The sequence below is a fragment of the Bacillus rossius genome, chromosome 3, assembly GCF_032445375.1.
Source record: "Bacillus rossius redtenbacheri isolate Brsri chromosome 3, Brsri_v3, whole genome shotgun sequence".
Taxonomy (NCBI): Eukaryota; Metazoa; Arthropoda; class Insecta; order Phasmatodea; family Bacillidae; genus Bacillus; species Bacillus rossius.
The window spans coordinates 61,298,549-61,320,613 of NC_086332.1; the positions used below are offsets into that span (position 1 = coordinate 61,298,549).

At 38.5% G+C, this 22,065-nt stretch overlaps 1 protein-coding gene across 1 annotated transcript; it reads left to right on the plus strand.

Moving 5' to 3' along the window:
* Positions 1-805: 805 nt before the first annotated feature.
* On the plus strand, positions 806-17,846 carry LOC134530771 (transmembrane protein 179). Its single transcript, XM_063365944.1, has 4 exons — positions 806-1,080; positions 9,777-9,953; positions 12,239-12,367; positions 16,120-17,846. The coding sequence occupies exons 1-4, from the start codon at positions 971-973 to the stop codon at positions 16,403-16,405; spliced, it is 702 nt and encodes a 233-aa protein (XP_063222014.1). The 5' UTR covers positions 806-970; the 3' UTR covers positions 16,406-17,846.
* Positions 17,847-22,065: the final 4,219 nt, after the last annotated feature.

Consider the following 22,065-nt stretch of genomic DNA (forward strand, 5'->3'; position numbering starts at 1 on the left):
GGAGTTTGATGAGAACAGTACGTGGCGGACGTTGCTGCTGTTATGGCGCTAGGCACGCGATGGCTGTCAAGACCTGCACGGTGACGCACGGCCAGTGGGGGTCGTAACTCACGCTCTAGATGAGGCTGCGGAATTGGTGCGAAGGTGGCCTCTCAACATTGCGCGAAGACGACCAGCCTCTCCGCGCTCCCGGTGGATACTGACGATCTCGTGTAGCATGGCGCTACAGCAGGCCTGCTAATTGCACGCCAAAAGCGCAGCGTGCGGGGAACAGACGCGGCCAAGTTTAGGACATATTCGCACGTTGAACAATTGCATTAATAAGTAAAAACGTTTGACGAATTATACATTACATAGTTTATGTCTGTGAGAGAAAACATGTGCCCTTGAATGCTATAGTCCGGCGGAAGCACATTGCCACACCTGGCGGAGTGCTTCCGCCGATGTGGCCGGTAGTGGTGCTAGCTGCGGGTCGTTCGGTGCACTCTCACACTCGTTGCACCATGTTGTACGCGCGGGCGTGTTCATGGCACACGGCTTTGAGAGGCGTCGGAGAGGCATTGCGGCCTGTGCGACTAAGAGGCACACTATCGGCTGGTGTCAAGGTTGTATAAATGAGAATTTTAATATATTATTACATACTCTTTATTATTGCCAAACATTGGTATATTTTCTAACAGAAAAACTTAATTTTCAATCAGTGCACCTGAAATTTTACAATTTTTATTTTAATTTTGATTATCCAGTTTCTAGTGCGACATCGAATCGCTGTTGTAACGAACAGTCAAGTTTTGCTTGCGCCTTGCACCTTGAACACAAACAATAATATAAATATTGAGAGGGTGTTGTCATAAAGTCACCTGATTGAAGTGTCAACGTTATTGTCTGAACAGAGAATCAAATGTAGCTGTGTTTAATTTTTAATATCGTTTGATGTGAAAGCAGACGCCAATTAAATTATTTGTCAATTATGGCTCTTACAAACGTTCTTTTGTTAAGCCAAATCGCAGGATATGTCATTGCGTTTATATTGTCTGTATGCATTGTTGTGCCAATGAGTTTTCATCAGGAGGAATTTAAGTGAGTTAATCAACTTTCCACCAGATTTATTATTCGCCTTCCACCCAGAAGTCGCTACTCTGCTCAAATTACATTTTTTCTTCGTCATATTTGTGTAATGCTATAACTGAAGGAGAGCCATTTTTCTGTACAAAAATTGGCTTCCTGACGTTTTACAATCATTCTTTAAGTAATTTCCCATTTTAACTAGTGATTATGTAGTTACATATTACAAATACTGTGATATTAATGAGCTGGAAAGGGTGCAACGCAGGGCAGTGAGATAGGTGACGAGTATGTGTTGGAGAAGGGAAGGCAAAGAGGAGGAGATGCATAGACCATGGGTGACGATGAAGAAGCTAGGGTGGGGCACATTGCAAAGAAGAAGGAAAGTAGAAAGACTGGTGAGACTTTAAAGGAGAGGGGCTGGGGGAAGCTGGGAAATAGATTTTTTTTTTAATTTTTCCTAGCCTAAGTTAATTCTAAGTGTGTAGGGGAGGGTCCAGGTTAGGGGAGGACCTAAGTGTGTCTCAGGCCGAAGCCTATACACTGTACCATGCTGGTTTTTAACCATGCAGGACAAGGTGCGCGTGCATTGTGTGCTTATTGGGGTTTACTGGCCAGCCATGGCTGCGATTGGCGCCATGACTGACGCCCCATTGGTCGCCTAGCTTAAAAGCTAGCTAATGTGACCCAGGTAAAACCTGCATAGACACAGGGAAAACCCTGGGCCGGTTCATGCTGGGATCAAATAACATGCATTAAGCAAGCAGGTAACTACTGGACAAGAGGAAGAAGGGTCCAGGTAAGAAGAGTTGGAGGGGCTGAAAAATCAACCATGCTGGAGTTGGGTGCTTGGGCCTTGCGGCCCGCATTTAAAGGTTGGGAACTCCTGGGTTATTATTAACCAGGGGCGCATGCGCCCCCAGAGGCGGGCGACTTCACTCGTCGGCCCAGCCACAGCTGCCCAGGCAGCCTGGGAAATAGTTTGAACAGAAGAAGTTATATAGGGAGGAGGATCATGTGTGGAAGACCCAGAGGGAGTAGAGACAAAGAGGGAAGCAATAATTCCTGGTGAGAACGGGGCGGAAGTGAAATGGGCTTGTGTATGGTTGTGTAGGTTAAGTTAGCTACATAAAAAACTGTAAAATCATCTGAATGATTTGTTAGAAATTACTAGTATAAAATGTAGCTAAGTTAACCTAACCAACTATCCTTATTATTTTATAGTATTTTTAATGTAGCCAACCAACCGTTTACACTATTTAAAAGTACCTATATCTAATAGGTACCCTAGCTTAACCTTTGATTAACACAATTTTAAAGTATTTGAAATGTTGCTAACCTAACCTAATCAACCGTTCACACTATTATAAAGTATTTTTAATGCAGCCAATGTAACCTAACTACTGAGGTGAAGTTGGCTTTATCCCAGATCTATTCTGCTACCCCTCCATTCCCCCACTCCAACTACCAAGCGCCAGTGGGCGGACCTAAATCACAGGATGCCGCCGCAGTGGGCGGAGCAAGCCCGCTGAAGAGCACAACAGAGGGCGGAGCTTAAGTACAGGATGCCGCAGAAGTGGGTGTAGCTTAAACACAGGTTGTCCAAAAATAATTTCAGAATTTCCGTAATTAAATTTTCATTAATATTTAACATCATATCTAATCACAAAAAAATTAGATTATGGTGAACACACCCCGTAAAGCAATAACCAAAAGCCCCTAAACCATTTGACAGCACATAATCACGAAATTTGGGTAATTAAAATTTTTTTGAAATAAAAAGAAAGAACGAAGGGATGAAGCTGATATGCTAATATGTTGAATGAAGTGTCAGCTTCAATCCCAGATTTTAATTTTCGAGCAACACCCCGTACAGCACTGCCCAAATGCCACTAAACCATTTAACATCACATTATCACGAAATTTGGAACATTACAATTTTTTTTAAGGTAGAAAGAAAGTATGAAGGGATAAAGCTGATACGCTAATATGTTGAATGAAGTGTCAGATTCAATCACAGATTTTAATTTTCGAGCAACATCCCGTACAGCACTGCCCAAATGCCACTAAACCATTTAACATCACATAATCACGAAATTTGGAACATTACAATTTTTTTGAAATAAAATGAAAGAACGAAGGGATGAAGCTGATATGCTTATTTGTTGAATGAAGTGTCAGCTTCACACCTATATTTTAATTTTCGAGCAACACCCCGTACAGCACTGCTCAAATGCCACTAAACCATTTAACATCACATAATCACGAAATTTGAAACATTACAATTTTTTTGAAATAAAATGAAAGAACGAAGGGATGAAGCTGACACTTCATTTAACATATTAGCATATCAGCTTCATCCCTTCGTTCTTTCTTTTTATTTTAAAAAAATTGTAATTACCCAATTTCGTGATTATGTGATGTTAAATGGTTTAGTGGCATTTGGGCAGTGCTGTACGGGGTGTTGCTCGAAAATTAAAATCTGGTATTGAAGCTGACACTTCATTCAACATATAAACATATCAGCTTCATCACTTCATACTTTCTTTCTACCTTAAAAAAATTGTAATAATCCATATTTCGTGATTATGTGATGTTAAATGGTTTAGTGGCATTTGGGCAGTGCTGTACGGGGTGTTGCTCGAAAATTAAAATATGGGTGTGAAGCTGACACTTCATTCAACATATTAGCATATCAGCTTCATCCCTTCGTTCTTTCTTTTTATTTCAAAAAATTTTTAATAACCCAAATTTCGTGATTATGTGATGTCAAATGGTTTAGGGGCTTTTGGCTATTGCTTTACGGGTGTGTTCACCATAATCTAATTTTTTTGTGATTAGATATGATGTTAAATATTAATGAAAATTTAATTACGGAAATTCTGAAATTATTTTTGGACAACCTGTGTTTAAGCTATACCCACTTCTGCGGCACCCTGTACTTAAGCTCCGCCCTCTGTTGTGCTCTTCAGCGGGCTTGCTCCGCCCACTGCGGCGGCATCCTGTGATTTAGCTCCGCCCACTGGCGCTAGGTAGTTGGAGTGGGGGAATGGAGGGGAAGCAGAATAAATCTGGGATAAAGCCAACTTCACCTCAGTACCTAACTAACTAGTTTCACAATTTGAAGCCACTTTTAATTTACCTAAGTTAACATAACCAATCTTTAAAATGGTCAATTACTAGTAAACTTAATTAAGTATCACAATGCCCTATTAGATTATAACTGTAAAACAAAGAAGTAAATTTAAAAAAATATATACTTATTTGAAATTTTTTATTGTAAGTTTTTACAGAAAAGTGCCTCTCATCAAGAATTATCCATTATGGTACACATTATGAAAATAGAGAGAATTTGAATATTATAACAATTATTGTAATGTATTTTAAATGTAGCTGACTCTTCTAAACACAACTTTTCAATTTTGTTATCACCTACATTGGCAACCTGGTCAGTGCTTAATTTCTAAAGTTTTAGGTGTGGGAACTCTAAAGCGGGATGCTCAGACCGGGGGGTCTGGAATACCCCCCAGGAAGGAGGAGGGTCCGGGGGCCCTCCCCCGGGAAAAAGTTTTGAAAATTATAACTGTAAACCCGCGTTTTTAGGCCATCCAGACATAATACTACAATTATTTTTATAAAAAATTGATATTTTAATGGTGATTACTTTTTAAAGTGCTTGATTATGATGTAAGAAAATAAAAACATGAATTTAAATTGAGTTCACCCTTTGCTCCATTAACATCTTGTTGACTACTTTCACTGACCATTTTGTTTGAAGCAATGAAGCTTACCAATATTACTTTTTTAATGAATGGTAAAATAAAAACAAATAAAGCCTTATTTACAATTTTATTGATATACAGTACAGTTGTAATAATACATATCCATATGTAAATAGATGTTTTTGAATATAACAGCTTGCTTGAACTACAATTTTGCATATTTTACAAAGAAAATTTGGCCTACATTATGGGTAAAAAAACAATATTTATACATTCAAAATAGACCAACTTCTTGGAAAATAAAAGGAAGTGTTTAATTACACACAAAATAAATGACACAAAGAAGTAACACGGTTTCATTTTAAAAATTTAATGAAATTTTAAAAAGTTAAGGTGTTATTTCATCTACTTATTATGACAATGTACGGTTTGTAGTCATTGTAGTCTAATATTGTAAGGCAATGCCTAGTTGGTAAAATTAGTTGTTTGTTAATTTTTTGAAGTGAAAACTGCAAAAAAACCTCAATACACAACTAACTGTAAATACAAAAAGAAAACTAAGAAAACTTTAGTTTAGAACACAACTACAAGTTAGGCCTAGTTATTTTTATGAAAACTTAATGTTCTGAAATTCTAAAAGATATTAAAAAAGAACGGGTTTAGGAAAAAAATTCCCACAATGCAATGCTGTCTTCATTGTACGTTTTCTGCCTTCGTTGTTTTGACTTGGTGTCAAGTGCAGAATGGTGTCCCTTCGCCAGCCAAGTTTTGACGTGTCGCTCGGGATTGTATCTAGCCACAGGAGGTCCTAGGAGCCTGATCCGCAATAAATCGCAAACCGTGCTAATGTAGAGTGAAGATCTAAGAGGAGTCATAATTAAATTCATTGCAGAAAATCCACATTCACATTCAGCACTAGACACTGCAATGCTATTTATGATGGATATCAGTTTCTTAAACGACGGCGGCTGCTCAAGAATAGTAGGTTTCTCTCCACTTAACATAGGCTTCAGTCCCTGCTTGAAGTGTCTGAAGTCTCTAATTATATCCTGAGAGCTGCTAATCTTAAATCTATCGCAGATTCGCTGGATCTCACATTCTCCGTAGGTGATGGATAAGTCTTTTGGCCAATACATGGGGTGGATCACTTTGATGTCATTCATGATTGTGTTGTAGTTTTCAGACGCATTTGAAGATGATAGCAACCTTGAAGTCAAGTTGTTTGCGAGGCTCCGATAGAACTGTTTTTCTGGAATACTTGGTATCTTGGCTCTCACATAAAGTTCAACATCTTGAAACATCAAATCGTCAATAGCAATTTTAGCTTCCACTGAACGTCTACCCATGTTTTCAACTCGGTTTTCAAACACTTTGATTAACAGTGTTATATCACTGTGGGCTTGGATAAGGTTGAGGCTTGATTTTTGAAGCTGAAGGGACAAATCAGCTAACTCTTCTAGAGCATCGTACATCAATGCAAGGTTGTGTACGAAAGTTGTAGAAGACAATGTACTACAAAGCCCTTTGTAAGTCGAACGTTGCTTCGAGTCCCTTTGCTTGTCTTCAGATGCTTCAAGGAAATGGTTGTACAAAGCTTTAAAATCTGTCCAAACTGCTTTCACCGCCATTAAGCTGGAAGCTACCCAACGAGTATCTAAAACACGGCCGATTTTCAAAATTTGCTCCTCTAGTCCTTTAGCAACTTCTGCCAACTCCCTGCTATTTTTCGGAGAACAACTAAACATGTTTCTAATTTTATCCATGAAGATCTTAAAATGATTGATTCCAGCTACTTCTTCTACGGAATCGTGTACGGCAAGCTCTAAACGATGGTTCAAACAATGCCAAATGAACAAGTTGGGGAATGTTTCAGTAAGCTGCATAGCAAGGCCAGATTTTTTGCCTAGTAGCACTGATGCACCATCACAAGTTAGAGCAATCATGTGGTCTTTTATGAATTCAAAGCTTAGACCTAATGCTTGTAACTGATTTAAAAGTTCTTGTAATATACCAGCTGATGTTGTGCTATTTAGTTCAAAAAGTGTTAAGAACACTGTCATAGGGTTTTGCATTCCTTTTAGAACAGTTCTGATATAAACCACCAAAGCATTTTTGTTTGAAACTGAAGTGGCTTCATCTAAAAGCAGGGAAAATTTAGAGTCTGACTTGATTAGGCCATTTATTAAGTCTGATTTCATTTCATCAGAAATATGATGAACTATATTGGAGCAAGCGACATTTGAATGGAGGATTCGGCCCATATCTAAACCATTCATTATTTGAATATCAATTTCAGTTTCAAACTCAAAGAATGGCCTATTTAATTTGGCTTGCTTATAAGCCGTGCGGAAAATGCGCTCAGTTACAATTTGCTGCTCTTGATGCATAGAAGCAACAGCTTTTTTCATTGTATCTTTCTTTGCTTCATTGAGTATTTTTTCAGCTAAAGAGTGAGCTCGAGACCCACGGTGTAAAAATATATTTTTCCTAAGAGAGGATTGCTGGTCTTTCTTATTGTTTCCGGAAGCGGTAATAGTTCCTAAAACCCACTCTTCGCTAATCTTTAGGCCCTTCGTTTTCCCGGCACCTAGAGTACTCACGCTTCTGCAAACATTGCAACCTAGTTCTCTGTTCACAATTAACCATGGATTTTTTGCTTTGAATTCAACAGTTTGTTCTACAGACCAACAAACTGGCTGTTCACCCCCAACAAAATCATTATTTTCTATACTAACCTTAGCTTCGTCTGTATCAGATCCCAAACCCTCCAACCTGGATACTGTTTTGTCCGACGAGGAAGTCGAAGGGGAAAGGTAATCGCAATTATCCTCCTTGATTCCGATTGCGTCTTCTTTTTTATCTTGATTAACAATTGAAGTCGTACTTGATGCTTCCGAATTCACCTAACCTTTTTGTTTCTTAGGGTTAGGTTTAAAAAAATCAACAAATTTTCTGGTAGTCATAGTCAAACTATTTAGCTGCACTAGCACTAATAAGTATAAAAACGAACACAATCATCGAACACAATGCAACTTGTAACTAAACGCGAAACGGCGTCAAGGTCAAGTCAACGCACCTGTTGTAAACTGACTAAACTCCAACGATCACGGGGGCGGTGGCGCGGCGAAAGAATGGAGGGGAGGAAGGGGTGGGCATTGTTATGTTATAGAGAGGCGCGGACGAGGATGACTCACCAGTCACCTTCCTCCCTGATTCTGTGCATGACTCATCACAACACAGCTCACAACGGCTTGTACGGGCGCTTCCTACCTGCTTACGAGTCACTCGCAAACAAAGCATAATATTGATCCAACGTAATTGTTTTTTAAACTTTTAGTTTTAAGTGCGTTCCCTTGCGTTCCGGCACTCTTGGGAGGTAAGGGAACGCCGTTCCCTTGCGTTCCCACTGAAATTAACCCCTGAACCTGGTATAACCATGATCCAAATGGGGGAAAAATTATCCTAGGATTTTTCTGCTGTGGCTACATGATCATAACTAAAGCAAAAGGTTAGGTTCGGTCAGCCACATTTTAAAATAATATAAAATCATGGTTGCCTAGGTTTTGACACGTCTAGGTTATCGTAACTTGTTAAAATATGTACAAAAAATATTTAAAATATCTCACATTAAAAAAATAATTTCAATCACATACTAAACATAGGTTCAGTTATTACTATAGGAAAAATAACCAGTATTTCAATGCCTCTTTCAGCAAATTATATTGTGTAGATGCCAATTTTTTTTTTGTTATTAATCACACTTAGTTCATTTTACCAGTATTTTATCTTTTATCATACTATTTGCTTCACTAAGCTGCTGTGATCTGCTGCTATCAATTCTGAAACTTATTGGCCCAAGACAGGTGCAGTGGCGTAGCCAGGATTTGTGTATGGGGGGTGTTAAGAAGCATGGCCCCCCACCCCCGTATTAAAGCGGGGGTCCGGGGGTCCTCCCCCGGGAAAATTTGGATTTTAAGGTGTAAAATAGTGCTATTTTAGCAGTTTTCGGTACTTAAATTTAAATATTGTAATGGTAAAAATTTTATTAATTTTAATATGAAATTTGTTTGAGTGATGAATAAGAAATTAATTAAAGATTTAGTGCTAAGGGGGGGGGGGGGGGGGCTTTGAACCCCTAACCCCCCCCCCCCCCCCAGTTATGCCCCTGGACAGGTGTATCTCTCAGACTTGGTTTACCACTATTATCGAGATGAGTAACTGCTGGTCAGTGTGTGGATCAGATTCATATGGCTTATACACAGGAATAATGAAATAAAGATATAAATATGCTATATGTACTCTATTTATTAGGTTCTTGGAAACACTGGTTTAATTTTTCTTTGTAGCTTGGGATCGATTAGGTCTGGATTGTAACAACTGTTTTTTTATTATTATTATTAATGGTAAAAAAATTAAAATTGTGAAGATGTCATGGATGGCAGCACTGTGGTTGTTACACATTGCAGTTCCATGACTTCCTCCGCATTCACGAAATTACTCTCACTAAATGCCATGTACCTAGAGCTAACATGTTACACATCAATAAAATTGTTAAATCACAAATTAATGCCATGAGAATTAATTTTAACAAATCTGTGGTATATTTTATAAACACATTCAGCAGGCTATCATACATACATTTAGAAAGTAAATATTAATCTTCTCAAACAAAAAAACTGATCTCTGTGAAAAGTCTTTCAAGAGCCACATGTGATAAATCATGTTATCTGTTTATCAATAGTTGTTTGGCATCATTATAAATGTTTTAGCCAGGGTTTTGTTGGATGTATTTTTACAGCTTTGTTGAGTTTGAGGTGTGTAACTTATAGGCTTTTAATTATTATTTTTTGTTCAGTAATGGTTATAAAACAGTCCTCAGGAAGAAATGTGCATGCCGACAACTAGGACAAGCTTCTTCTTTGTATAAACAAATAGGCGGATTGTATCTGTTGTTATACTTGAACAGCTGAGCTGTTTTTGTGTTCATAGGGGCCACTGCCTGTTGTTCTCCACTGGCGTGTGGCAGGAGACAGATGGCCAGTTCAGTGTGCAGTGGGCATCGCAAGCATACTGCAACTACACCATATTTGTGGGTGTGTTGTTGTTCGTTGTGTCTGCTGTACAGATATATCGCATGTCCATGTTCTTCTACAAAGGAACAGACAGGCAAGTAGTCAGCACTCAGGGGAAATTTAAATGTTAACATTTAAGTATGATAATCACTGTGGTTCGGTAGCAGTTGTTCTAAATCATCTTAACTACTGTCCTAGCCAAAGTCTTGGTGACTAGAACCACTTTATAACCACTCATTGTTATTCAGAATGTCACAGATCATGGTAGCTGACACTTGTAATGTCTTGGAGGCACACAGGCAAAGATAATACTAATTGAGGGTTGCCTCGAAAGGCTCCTGTCGTGTTACTTGCCCATACCACAAATTATCACTTGACAGTATGTTTGGTGTGGCAGTACATTAGGTATATTTGTGTTTAAAAAAAAAAATTACTTATTTTCTCAGCTTATACAATGCATTTGCATTAATTTATAAACTTGTGAAATCAATCTTGAAAATAATTCATTGCACGTCACTGCAAATGGTTGAAACGTGGCAGATGATGTCGTAAGCTGGGGTATACCTGTTGCCATCATCCATTCATTCCATCAGTGCTATGCTATCATGTCATCACCCCTCTTCATCTCCAATGACCTTGATATCGATGAGATGTTAAGCCCTAATGCATTAATTCACTTCAGACTCAGTGCTCATAATTTTAAGTCTTGCCGAGAGTTGAGTTGAACCTGTGACCTTCACCCTATGAGTGGTTATATTCTTACAGGCTGCGATAAAATTTTTATGAAACCCTCAATGTGGCCTTGCATTCAGGCTGTGGTAGACGTTTCTATGGAAGAAGCTGTCACACATAGAATGTGACTGGTGTACGCCTAGCTAATCGTGTGGGAGGTGAGATTTTAAACAAATGCTAAAATATTTATCCTACTTTTATGAAAAGTCTTGATTTAACCTCCGAGTCTGTGGTTTCTGGACTCACTTCACACACATATTTTGCTATATCTGTCAAAGGACTATTTTGGATGGTTATATCATGGTAGTTTGCAGATTTGGTGTTAAACACAGATACTCTCCCTTTTATAGTGTAACAGCTTCAGAGTCCACAGTCTAGCTTTAAGAGGCCACTCCAGTGTTTCAGGGGCACTACGCAACCCGTGTTAACCTCATAAAATTCAATGCAATTTAATTTTTTTATAAATAATAAACTAATATAGATTTCGAAATGATGCTTGCTTGATATGTAAGACAACGATGCACTTATCAAAGCCCCTTTCTTCAAAAACGTGCATAAATTATGGTTCAAACCTAGACAATACACTTATTCATATTAGTAAAGATTAGTATAAAACTATAATTTATGCACTTTTTTGAAGAAAGGGGCTTTGATAAGTGCATCGTTGTCTTACATATCAAGCAAGCATCATTTCGAAATATTTATTAGTTAATTAGTTATAAGCAAAATAAAAATAGCATTGAATCTTATGAGGTTAACGTGGGTTGCGTAGTGCCCCTGAAACACTGGAGTGGCCTCTTAACTAAACAATTTCTATAAATATAACTATCACTTGCATCACTAGGAGCACCCTACTGCTACTACTTGATTGTCTCATTAGCTAAACCTTCCACCGAAAATTGCACAGCAGCTTGCAGTGCAGTCCAAATATATCCTTGCACATTGCACTGTCATCGTGTCATAGGGCCTTTAGCAGTCATGGCCCCAGTTATAGTTATGTCAGAGGAGTTTTACTTTAGAAAGATGTTGAGTTCTTACGTAGTTCAGCAGTGTCACTGTTATGGATAGAAATGGTTTAATAAACTCATCCCGCTCTTTACCCAGATTTTCTGCTTGTCTAATGCCTAGTAAAATTAATCAGCAGGGTGCAGCAAGTTATAGATCTATTTCAACAGCAGCTTTGGTTTGGCTGATACTATCTCACTCCAGAATTTTAAGGGAAATGAAATACATGCATTCACTCATGTTCATGCAAAATCACTGCTTTCATGTTGTATTAATTTCTTAGCTGTTTGTTAAATACATACAGTTTTAAAGTCCCGTCATTCTGTCGTCAGAGTAAAACATGTGTAGCACGTTATTCTTTGCATTTAATTTAATTCGATAACATAACCACCATTATTGCACCAATTATTTTAGTAGTTTTAATTTCCTGATGGACAAGATCTAAGGTTTGCCAGCAGTGTCAGAAAAATTACTTCTTTGTATTTCAGACACTACGAAATTTTATCACATAAATATAGTTGAACAAAAGTAGCTTTAATGAAATAATGCTCTGTTCTACAGCTTTAGAAGATATTGTCCCATGAAAATGACATACTATTAATATAAAAATGCTCTTAATTGAATGCTAATGTTTTGTTACAGCTCTTTTCTTTCAGCATTTATTGACGTTGTGGCCAATATCTTCCTGTGTGCTATGGTGGTTCTGGCAGCAATGATGATCACATTAGGATTTCTCGTTTGGTGTGATGAAATGACTCAGAGGTTTCCCTCGTAAGTAGCTAATTTTTGTATGTAATTACTAAGTATTTTGTGATGGGTTAGTGTATATGATGGAGGAAATGCAGTTTGGGTCTACAAAGTAACCTAAAATAATTTTGCTAAATGCTTGCTGTTTTGATTTTGTTTTCACTACAAAAGTGTAAGTGCATTTGTTTTTTTTTAAATCTTGTCATCAATGAGGTTATTAGAGACAAACAATTACTTAAGAAGTCAGGGAAACCGGGAAAGGAATCGGGAATTTCCAGTAGTAGGGAACAGTTCTAGCATTTGCCTGGACTGATATTCAGAAACCATCGAAAACTAAAATATTGACTGATGGATCAGGATGATGGTCCAGCATGATATTTTGCATCAGCCCAGCTGTATTAATACACATGTGCCTTATTTAAACTGTTTACAGACAATATTAAAAATTCAGAGCATTAAAGAGTTTTGATTATTTTTAAGGAAGATAAAATTGTAATAATGATAAGACTGAATGTGGTAACACATTAAACAGGCAGAAATGTTTAGAACTAAGTTTAGTCAGTTGGTCCTTTGAATAGAACAGTTGGCTCCCAATGAGCACCAGCCATGTTCCATACATTTTTACCCTGCCTCGGGTTGGAAACATCTTGTGAATTTTTACTATTCATGAATTATAAGTTCGGGGGAAAGAAAATTATTGATTTTATTCCTCTGATTCCTAACAAAATTAATCATGCTGATCACAACTTTGTTAAATTTATTCAAATGCTTTGGATTAAAAAAAAAAGTCATAACATCTTATCAGGAACTAGCTGCCCGACCCGGCTTCGCACGGCTATACTAATGGAAATAATTAAGCCACATCTCCCATTTATAGTAATGGTAAATAAAAAAAAATTCAGTGAAAATTTATTACAATGCTGTATAATGTACCGGAGAGAAAATGAATAGCACCGATGGTTTCCCGACTCGTGCACGCAACGTACAACTGATGTACCCGTACTTCGCTATGGCAGTCTACAGGCAGATCACTCTTGCGCCGCTCATTATACATGCCCCTCCTTGTGGGTACGCCACTGCCGTGCGATGCCCGTTACCATGGAGATGCAGAAGGCATGAACAATGCAAAATCCTGTTCTCATGCAGACAAAGTACCCACTGTTGCCTGGTTTTAACCACCCATGGGATCTAATTTTCAGAAAATGTCATCCTGCGTAACATAAGGAACATTACTGTGAAGTTTCAAGTCTGTAAAATATATATACCTGAAAAAAAGGGCAATTTTTGATATTTAAAGTACCCACAAAATTTTAACGGTGATGAGGACTGCACTAACAATGAAATAGTCGTTGCCATAGAGACGAATCAAGCATCAACAAAGCAACAGCTGTTGCCATAGTGATTTCCTACCAAAAACTGGAAATTTTGATATATTACGCCCCCGAAACTCCCCTTGGGATCGGATTTCCACAGAATCCGTTCTTAGTGAGCGTCTACATCACAAAATGAGTAACTATGCTAAATTTCAAGTCAATCGGGTGTATAGTTTTAGAGATCTCGTGATGAGTGAGTCAGTGAGTGGTATTTCGCTTAATAAACTTCTAGCGTGTGTGGCATTGTCAACACACACTTCATACGTGTACTGCATGTTGTATATAACCCCCTCCAACGCATTTGATTCTAAATCGGACTTTTAGTAAGGATCCCTAATGTTATTGATAATATAATATAGCCTATAGCCTTCCTCGATAAATGTACTATCCAACACTGAAAGAATTTTTCAAATCGGGCCAGTGGGTCCTGAGATTAGCGCGTTCAAACAAACAAATAAACAAACTCTTCAGCTTTATAATATTAGTATAGATAAAAGATAAAAAAATATTTTTGACTCATGACTCAACTGTTCATTTCCATATAAGGCTTATTTACTTAAATATTTACAAAATTAATTTTACTTTAGTACCACTGAATGTGTTTTTTTTTTCATTGTACATTTTCATAGTTAATTGAGACTTTAAAAGTTATAGCATCAGTAAATTATATCAATTAAGTCCATAATTGCCATCACTTTATTACCTAAAGTAGGTACAGAAATTTTTAAGTCATTAGTGTTCCTACAAATTGAAAGTAGTGACGTCGTACCGACCATGGCCTTTAAGCCCGTGCTCCGCACCGCCAGTACCGTATCCCGTTTTCGGAGCGCGCCCCTTGCCCAGCCGGATTGAGTCAGGCGAGCGCCTCGGGCGTGACCCCAATAGACATAATGAAATTTAAAGGTACGGAACCCCGGAGGCTCGAACCCATAATTCAATAATTAAGGGAAAAGCCATTAGTACGAAATTACTAATTACCCGACATGTAATAAGTGCGTCGTAGCCACTCCGGGCGAGTACACCACGCACGGAGCAGACAATAAACCTCATTAACCGTCACCGCGGCCACTGGCCTTAATTAAAATGCCCGTGACTATGATCAAGTCAGAATAGGAGAAATCCCTCTAAAACAATTCACAGTGGGACAATATGTTAGTAAATTTACAGTCGCCAACTTGATGTCACAATTTAAATAATTAAATACATTAAAACCATTGTTAAGCCTTAAGCACCCAATTACCAGGTGCTACATTTTAATTGGGCACCTGGAACATGTTTTAACTGGTAATAGAGTAAATTCAATTAATATAAGTTTTTTGACATCGACTCACAAAGAAGAGAAAGTTTCTCTTCCTTGCGAGGCGGCCATGTTCGGCAGTCTCCAACCACTCCGCGCCGGGAACAGACGTGTGTCCGTGGGCAGCATCCAAGTTTTCTTTCTTTGATTATTTTATTCTATACTAAATCTTTAAATTTAAAACCTCTTATTAATTCATCGCTGCCCACGTCGACTCGGCGCGTATTTTACGGAACCGGGCCTATCCCGACCGTCTTCATCGTGATACCGCGACGTATCGTATCACAGAACGTACGGTACTGGCCGACTCCAGCGAAAGTGTTTATACTTAAGGACGCCGTGCATATGCCTGCCGGCTGCACACACGTAAGTGTTTCGCCGAATTTAGGAGCCCGCTCATAGAGCCCCCCCTGCACCCGTTAACTTTCGGCGCTGGCCGTCTCCAGCGAGCATCGACCCACGTCCCGCGAGACTGCCGCGTTAACCATTGTCACGTAGTGTTGTGTTTAGTGTTGGTGAGAATTTTTGTAGCGGGACTGAACCGCGGAGCGGACTTGTAGAGTGTACCGTGTACCCACATGGACCCCCGGTGAAACTCACAAATTAAATGTATTCTCGCCAACTCATATATCATTTTCCGTAATTCCCCGTCCTCCACACGGCCGAGCGGCCTTCACAGTCAAGCGTAGAACCATTCAGGTTACATTCAAGCCGTGTACCTGGCGGGGCACACAGGGGCAGAGTACCCACGATCCCACACCAACAGCCTAGCAGCCCGCTAGCCTGGCGCCCCTCCGGACAACAAGAGCATCGCGACGCCCGTAGCGCCCGTCAGGTACCCCCCGGGCCTTTCACAGAGGTCGGGTGACGGCAGTAGGGAAAAAAAAACTATAGAGTAGTATACCTCACCAGACCTTGTATAATCAAAGTAAATTTAATATATATTTTGTTGATTGAAAATTACCATAATGTGATACTTGTTGGATTTTCATTACTTACAGCCCTTCTCCTTATAGTTTTTATATGAGTTTCAAAATAAAAATTAAATGGAAGCCAAAACAAACGTGTGCACTGCTGAGAGAACAGCGTGCTGGTTCATGTTGCAGCTGTGAAGTAGCCTCAGGCAAGGCCATCGACAAGAAGGATGGCATCGACACGACAGGGTTCTACATCGAGATGGGCACGGCACAGTTTGGTGCGTGGGCATCTTGGGCTTGCTGGGTCGGCCTGACCGTGTTTGCCATCCTGAAGCTGTGTCGCTACCACCAGCTGGAGAACATGCGCGTGAGCATGTACCGTGAGCGGCAGCGGCTCATTAACGGGGCCAGCGTCATGGGCGAGAGCTGCTCGTCGGCGAATCAAGCATCGTGCCAGCCCCCTGGCATCATGTAGACGTTTCGTTTAGGCTCAAACTACCTTCAATGTGGGGAGAATCTGTTGTAAATAAGGGTATGAATATTATTTACTATGTCCTGTTGTTATTATTGTTACTGATGTCATTTTGTTAATGGACTTTTATGTAATTAGTGTATTCTATGCATTGTTGACGAGAAAAAGCCTCATATTGTGAGGATCATTGAGTAGACAGGTTTGGTGGAAAACAAAAAGGCTAATTGAAAGTTCAATTGAGTATTTACATGCAAGAGGTATAACTGAGTGTGGTGAACTGCATCATTGTTTTTCATATCACACTTACTAGTGTCTCTTCTGTCACTTTAGTTTTTGTCAGAAAGTCTACCTTCCCCGTGGCATTTCATTAGTAACTTCTGCTGGTTGTAGCATTGCGTATGTTCCATTCTTAGTGTTAGTTTGCCCCCTTCCCCCTCATTTAGCTGGAGTCCATCCCAAATGTTGGTTGTGGCCTTTGTCTGTTTTCTGTCTCAGTAAGCATTTTGCTTTCAGCACGTGAGCTCATGTGGCACAAATCAGGACCTGATCTTCCATGTACCCAAATTTGTGCAGAGTAATTTGACAGCGTCCTTTCTTATTTCTCTGCTAAAGTCATAGAGTCAGCCACCGATCTCGTGCCAGTTTGCATTACAGTCACTCAATCTGCTAGTAGACTGCTGACCCCAACATGTCTTATCGGTTGATTGCGATTAGATATAGAACCATTCACTCTTTCAAGATACCTTGTATTTTGTTCAATGATTTCAAAGCATTGCCATTCATTCTGGAATCGATGTTTCTATGTTTTGTGACACCTTTGTTCAGCAAGACATGTGTTCAGCCTGCTCTAAAAAAATTAGAAATCCCTTACAGTAATAAATTCAGTGAAATTAATTATGTATGTAAGTATGTATAAATAATTTAAGAAAGTAAAAAAAAACCTAGAAACATCAATATTAGTAGAGCAGTACAGGGCTTTTTTAGATATACTGTTGATTCAGTTTAAGGCTTGGTGTCATATGTAGTGTCGATTTTGTTTTTATCATTACTGCCATTTATTTAAGGGCTATGTCTGAAATGTCAACCATATACCTCCCTTGCATTTGTTGTCTGGCATTACAATTTTCAACTGATCTTTACTGAGTGCAATATAATGGATGTAAAAAGTTGCACAAGTTATAATAATGGCAAACACCTGCATAACTTTTACACATGTTATATTACACATAGTAAATATCCATGGAAAATATTAGTGCCAGAACAACAAGTTCAAAGGAGGTATTGAGTTGAAATTTCAGAAACGGCTCTTAAATGATAGTATACCAACCCTTAACGGGGTGAGGAAAAAAAAGGTTATGAGTCAATACATATCTTGAGTAATTTACCTTTATGCATTATTTATGTTTGTTATATGTTTTACAATAAATTTATTTCTTAAATGAAATTGTTTGGTTCTTTGTTAGCTATTATAAAGGCAATATTTACCTTTATAGAAAGTAAATATTTAATTTCCTTTATTATTTATTTTGTTTAGTTACACTTTATTCCGTATGTTTATATTTGTAATCTATGATCAATTCAAACTGTAAATTTCTTTGGTTATCGTTTTGTCTATGTATTACTCTATGCTAATTTTATTTTAAATTATTGTCAAGGCTAGGATAGCAGTATTTTTTTGAAGTCAATATTAATTTAAAGAGGAACAACGACAGTAACGGGTAGTAATTTTACTAGTTTTGTCTAATCAACAAAACGTAAGAAAGTCGTTTATTAGTAACGGGAAAAAGATTCTTTTAGAACAAATTGAGACTCGATGAAGGCAACATCTAGAAACGCAACGACTTCGACATTAATTGATAATGGAATATTTATAGAAGAATTGAAAATGTTTATTAATGCTAATATTGAATGAGATTTCGAAGGAACTGCTAATTTGAATCAACGAAGATAAGATTCAGACGTCAAAAATTCAAACAATTATTTAAGAAGAGAGGTCGACGAATATCCAGATTCAAGAGATCGTCCAATGTATATAAATTGCTTTGAAACTACGAAGAATAGATGCCGTTGATCATCCTGAAGAAAGAAGAATTCAGTCGAAGAATGAAAAGTCGCAGTTCGAGCCCGGGAAGGATGACCGTCGTGCAGTCCAGCCCAGTTGCCGCCCACAGCCCGAAGGATGGAGTCGTGACGGCGCGTATTCCTGCTGCCCGCTAGAGACCGGAGGAGCAACACCGAGTTCGCAGTCCTGACTGAGGCGAACCAAGGATTCTCCGAGAACCTACACGTCTTGTGGGTATCCTGCAGCAAGGTTTGGTCCCTTACCCCATCACCCGAAGACTTGCTGATTAAAGAAGTATCCTCACGAATTACGATTTAAACAAGACGAACAATTTTCACTGAACTAGAATCTTTTAGGCTATCGAACATATTCTTTGTATAGAACGACCGTGTACTTGTTCATCTTTAGATTTATCCTTCAAATCCCGGAATCGCGATCCCGAACTAAATAATATTAGATAATATAGATGGAACTTGATATTGAAAGAACATGTTGCTATTTTGGTTGACTGGTACTGCAAGTTGCGTACCCAGCAGTCCACGCTCTGCCGGACTGAAGCTAGTTTAAAAGAAATAATACACAAGTAATTAACATTTTATCTTAAAGATAACTTACTCAAATGAGAGAATTGTTAGATGTTTTGAAGTCGAGAGTGATAACAAATTCCATATGTATCTTAACATAAATTATTTTAGTTAAGTTATTTATATAAAGTGTGATATTGTGCCTGTCGAAGTATATTGTCACCGTCTGCACAAAACCTTACACGCAAATATAAATATTACATTTGAATTTGTTTACACATCATTACCCGGTCTAGTCTCTAGATTAGTATTTAACATACTTTTGACACACTGTAATTTTGACTTTCATACACAAACTTCTAGAAACAATTCTTAAAACTGAGAGAGATAGGAACACGTAAACTGAAAATACCTTTCACTATGAGTTTTTGAAAAACAATTATACCTGTATTATTATTTTTCATATCCTTGTAATTGTTTGTTCTAAACATTATGATAAGCATTATTTACAATATTAAGGTATGTATTATCTATTATCTCAAACATTTTCGTTGTAATTTGGAGATGTTTATACCTATGTGAGATTACGGACCGACCATATTCATGTCTTGCAGTGAAAAAAGAAGTAAAAACTAATACTTCTCTGAGAAAATCACAGTTTCTGTTTCACAGTCAAATTGCTCTGAGTCTACTCTGAATTGCTTGTGAAATAAGAGGAATAACTGAGTGAGAATTACTCTGGCTTGTGTGTATTGTAAAATATGATGCTAGACAGAGATGGGAATTTGGCAGATGTAGGTACATAATTTTCTAATCCAGCCCAATGGTGCTCTCTAATGTACACATGACAATTTTAAGTATAATATACCTATCTATTTTTTCAAAGTAAATGTATAATTTGACTATGAAAATGTGTAACAGTGTGGTGGTATAAATGTCACAAGTTACTGCTTTTTAGTCATCACTGTTTTCTAGTTCATCTTACTCTTGGTTGGCACAATCCATAAATAGGGAAGATTCACATACAGGGCTGCATTGAAGTCCTTTTGTTTTGCAGTTACAATTGTTAATACTGGTTTTACAAGTACAATGTATTATTTTCTGTTGTGTGTGTGTCTGTGATGTCACATTTTCTATCAAACATTACTGGTACAAGTTTATCACCATGTTTCCAACCCCAATCCACAGGACTCATTACGCTTGCTGAACTTATCCATATCATGGTCTAGTAGTAAGTACCCTCTTAAACAATGGAATTTGTTATTGGAAGACTCAATTGGAGGAAGACATTCTGAAAGAACAAACTTTGCTGTGCTGACCATTTTGTTCGTAAGTGTCTGGTACTGCAAGACTTCCAAAGAACTTTTACTGTTGTAGCCAAAAATAACAAGCATTGTTTGTCTGCCAAGACTTGATATTTTAGCTGGGATTATACCTGGTGAAGTGAAAGCATTCTCACAGGAATAAAGGACATGATTAGCTCTTAAATGTTTTTCGAATACCCACTTTTTACCAATCCCATAAATATGAGAGGTGGAATCACATCCTGTAAATGCATGAATAATTAACTCTGTACATTACTCACTCCCAAGAATAGACTTCAAGTCAAGATACACTTATGTGGTGTTTTTTGACTGATTATTTGATTGAAAATACAGTGGTTTACCAGTAGCTTAAACGTAATATAGGAGAATTAACAGGTCAGTATAAATTCCAATGAGCATGAAGGAATGTGGTTTCTGAGCACTGTTAAATGCAGTCTTTGCAATGTCTAAGTTAGCATCACTATCCACATGAGAAAACCTTAAGTGTCCCATCAACTATTTTTTCTCTTATTAATTTGATTAAATGTGGTTTATTATGTCCCACAGAAAGGACTTCTGTTTTTCTTCAAATTGTGTATCACCTGTGGAGTAAACTACTGGCTAATGGATTTTTCGTCTTCTTTTATGTGCATTACTCTTTATTGAAGGTTTCATTCCCATCAAACATAATAGTTGCCATCACCTTGTCTTGGAGGGGTTGGGAGGTTCGGATCGGCGTACGTGTTGACCTTGGGCGCCACCACATGGATGGGCACGTGGACCTGGCTACCGACTCTCTCCCAGGGCCGTGACGTTACCCATGTGTAGCTAGGCTCGACTTCCCCTTCTAGCACACATCGGCCCGCTCTCAGCGGCGGGCACGCTATGTTACGGCGAAGACGATGCTTGTGGAGTCTTGTGGTGCCGGACACACCTCTGTCTCTGTACTGGAAAACTTGTGGTCGAGAATTGAGTGCAACGAGTCGGGTGAATATTGAGTTTGAATGGTGCCGGCACATACACTGACAATGCATAAAAAAAACAGCACATAATCAAGCTTTCATGCTGACCAGGACAACACTTGGACCGGCCCCGAAATTGAAAGTTCGTCGAATAATACAAAACTTCCGGGGGAGCTTTAATTAATTAAGTTACACAGTCTGCGACCGGTGTAAGCTTCAAATGTTAAATAAAAAAGGTTTAAAGGAATGATTATTTGATTGAAAATACAGTGGTTTACCAGTAGCTTCAATGTATACTAACGGATCAGTTGAGAGCAATAGTTGAAGTCGACGAGGTGATGAAATGTGTCTTACCCTGCATGGCGAACAGAAGAGACTCCGCGGGTCCTGGGTATCATGGCCGCAGGAAGTGCTGAATTTACCGTTAGTAGATAGATATGACAGACAATTAAACATAAATATTTAAACCCTTTAAAAATTACATGTTAATTTAGTTTTCAGTATTACATATTACAGTTATTTAAGTATTGACGTCCAACCCATTGCTTCGCGGATAGGTGTTGAATGATTGTGGTTGTGCCTGGTGCCAATCAGTGATTACGCCCCCCCCCCCCCCCCCCTTCTCTCCACAACACACACACACACAGAGAGAGAGAGAAAGAGAGAGGAGAAATTAGTCACACTAGGAATGTTCAGAATGTACGGAAATAAACGAAGTACACTCGTGGGGTTAATTTTACAAACCAATCTCGTACATGGTGCTGCTCCAGTAGCTGACCTGTCCGGTGTATGAGAGAAGCTCGTCTGGCGC

Excerpts from the sequence above, each read along its gene's own strand:
- LOC134530771 (XM_063365944.1), top strand. The coding sequence starts at position 971 with ATGGCTCTTACAAACGTTCTTTTGTTAAGCCAAATCGCAGGATATGTC. Across the intron at positions 9,954-12,238 it reads TTCTACAAAGGAACAGACAG|CTCTTTTCTTTCAGCATTTA; the intron begins GCAAGTAGTCAG and ends GTTTTGTTACAG. Across the intron at positions 12,368-16,119 it reads ATGACTCAGAGGTTTCCCTC|CTGTGAAGTAGCCTCAGGCA; the intron begins GTAAGTAGCTAA and ends TTCATGTTGCAG.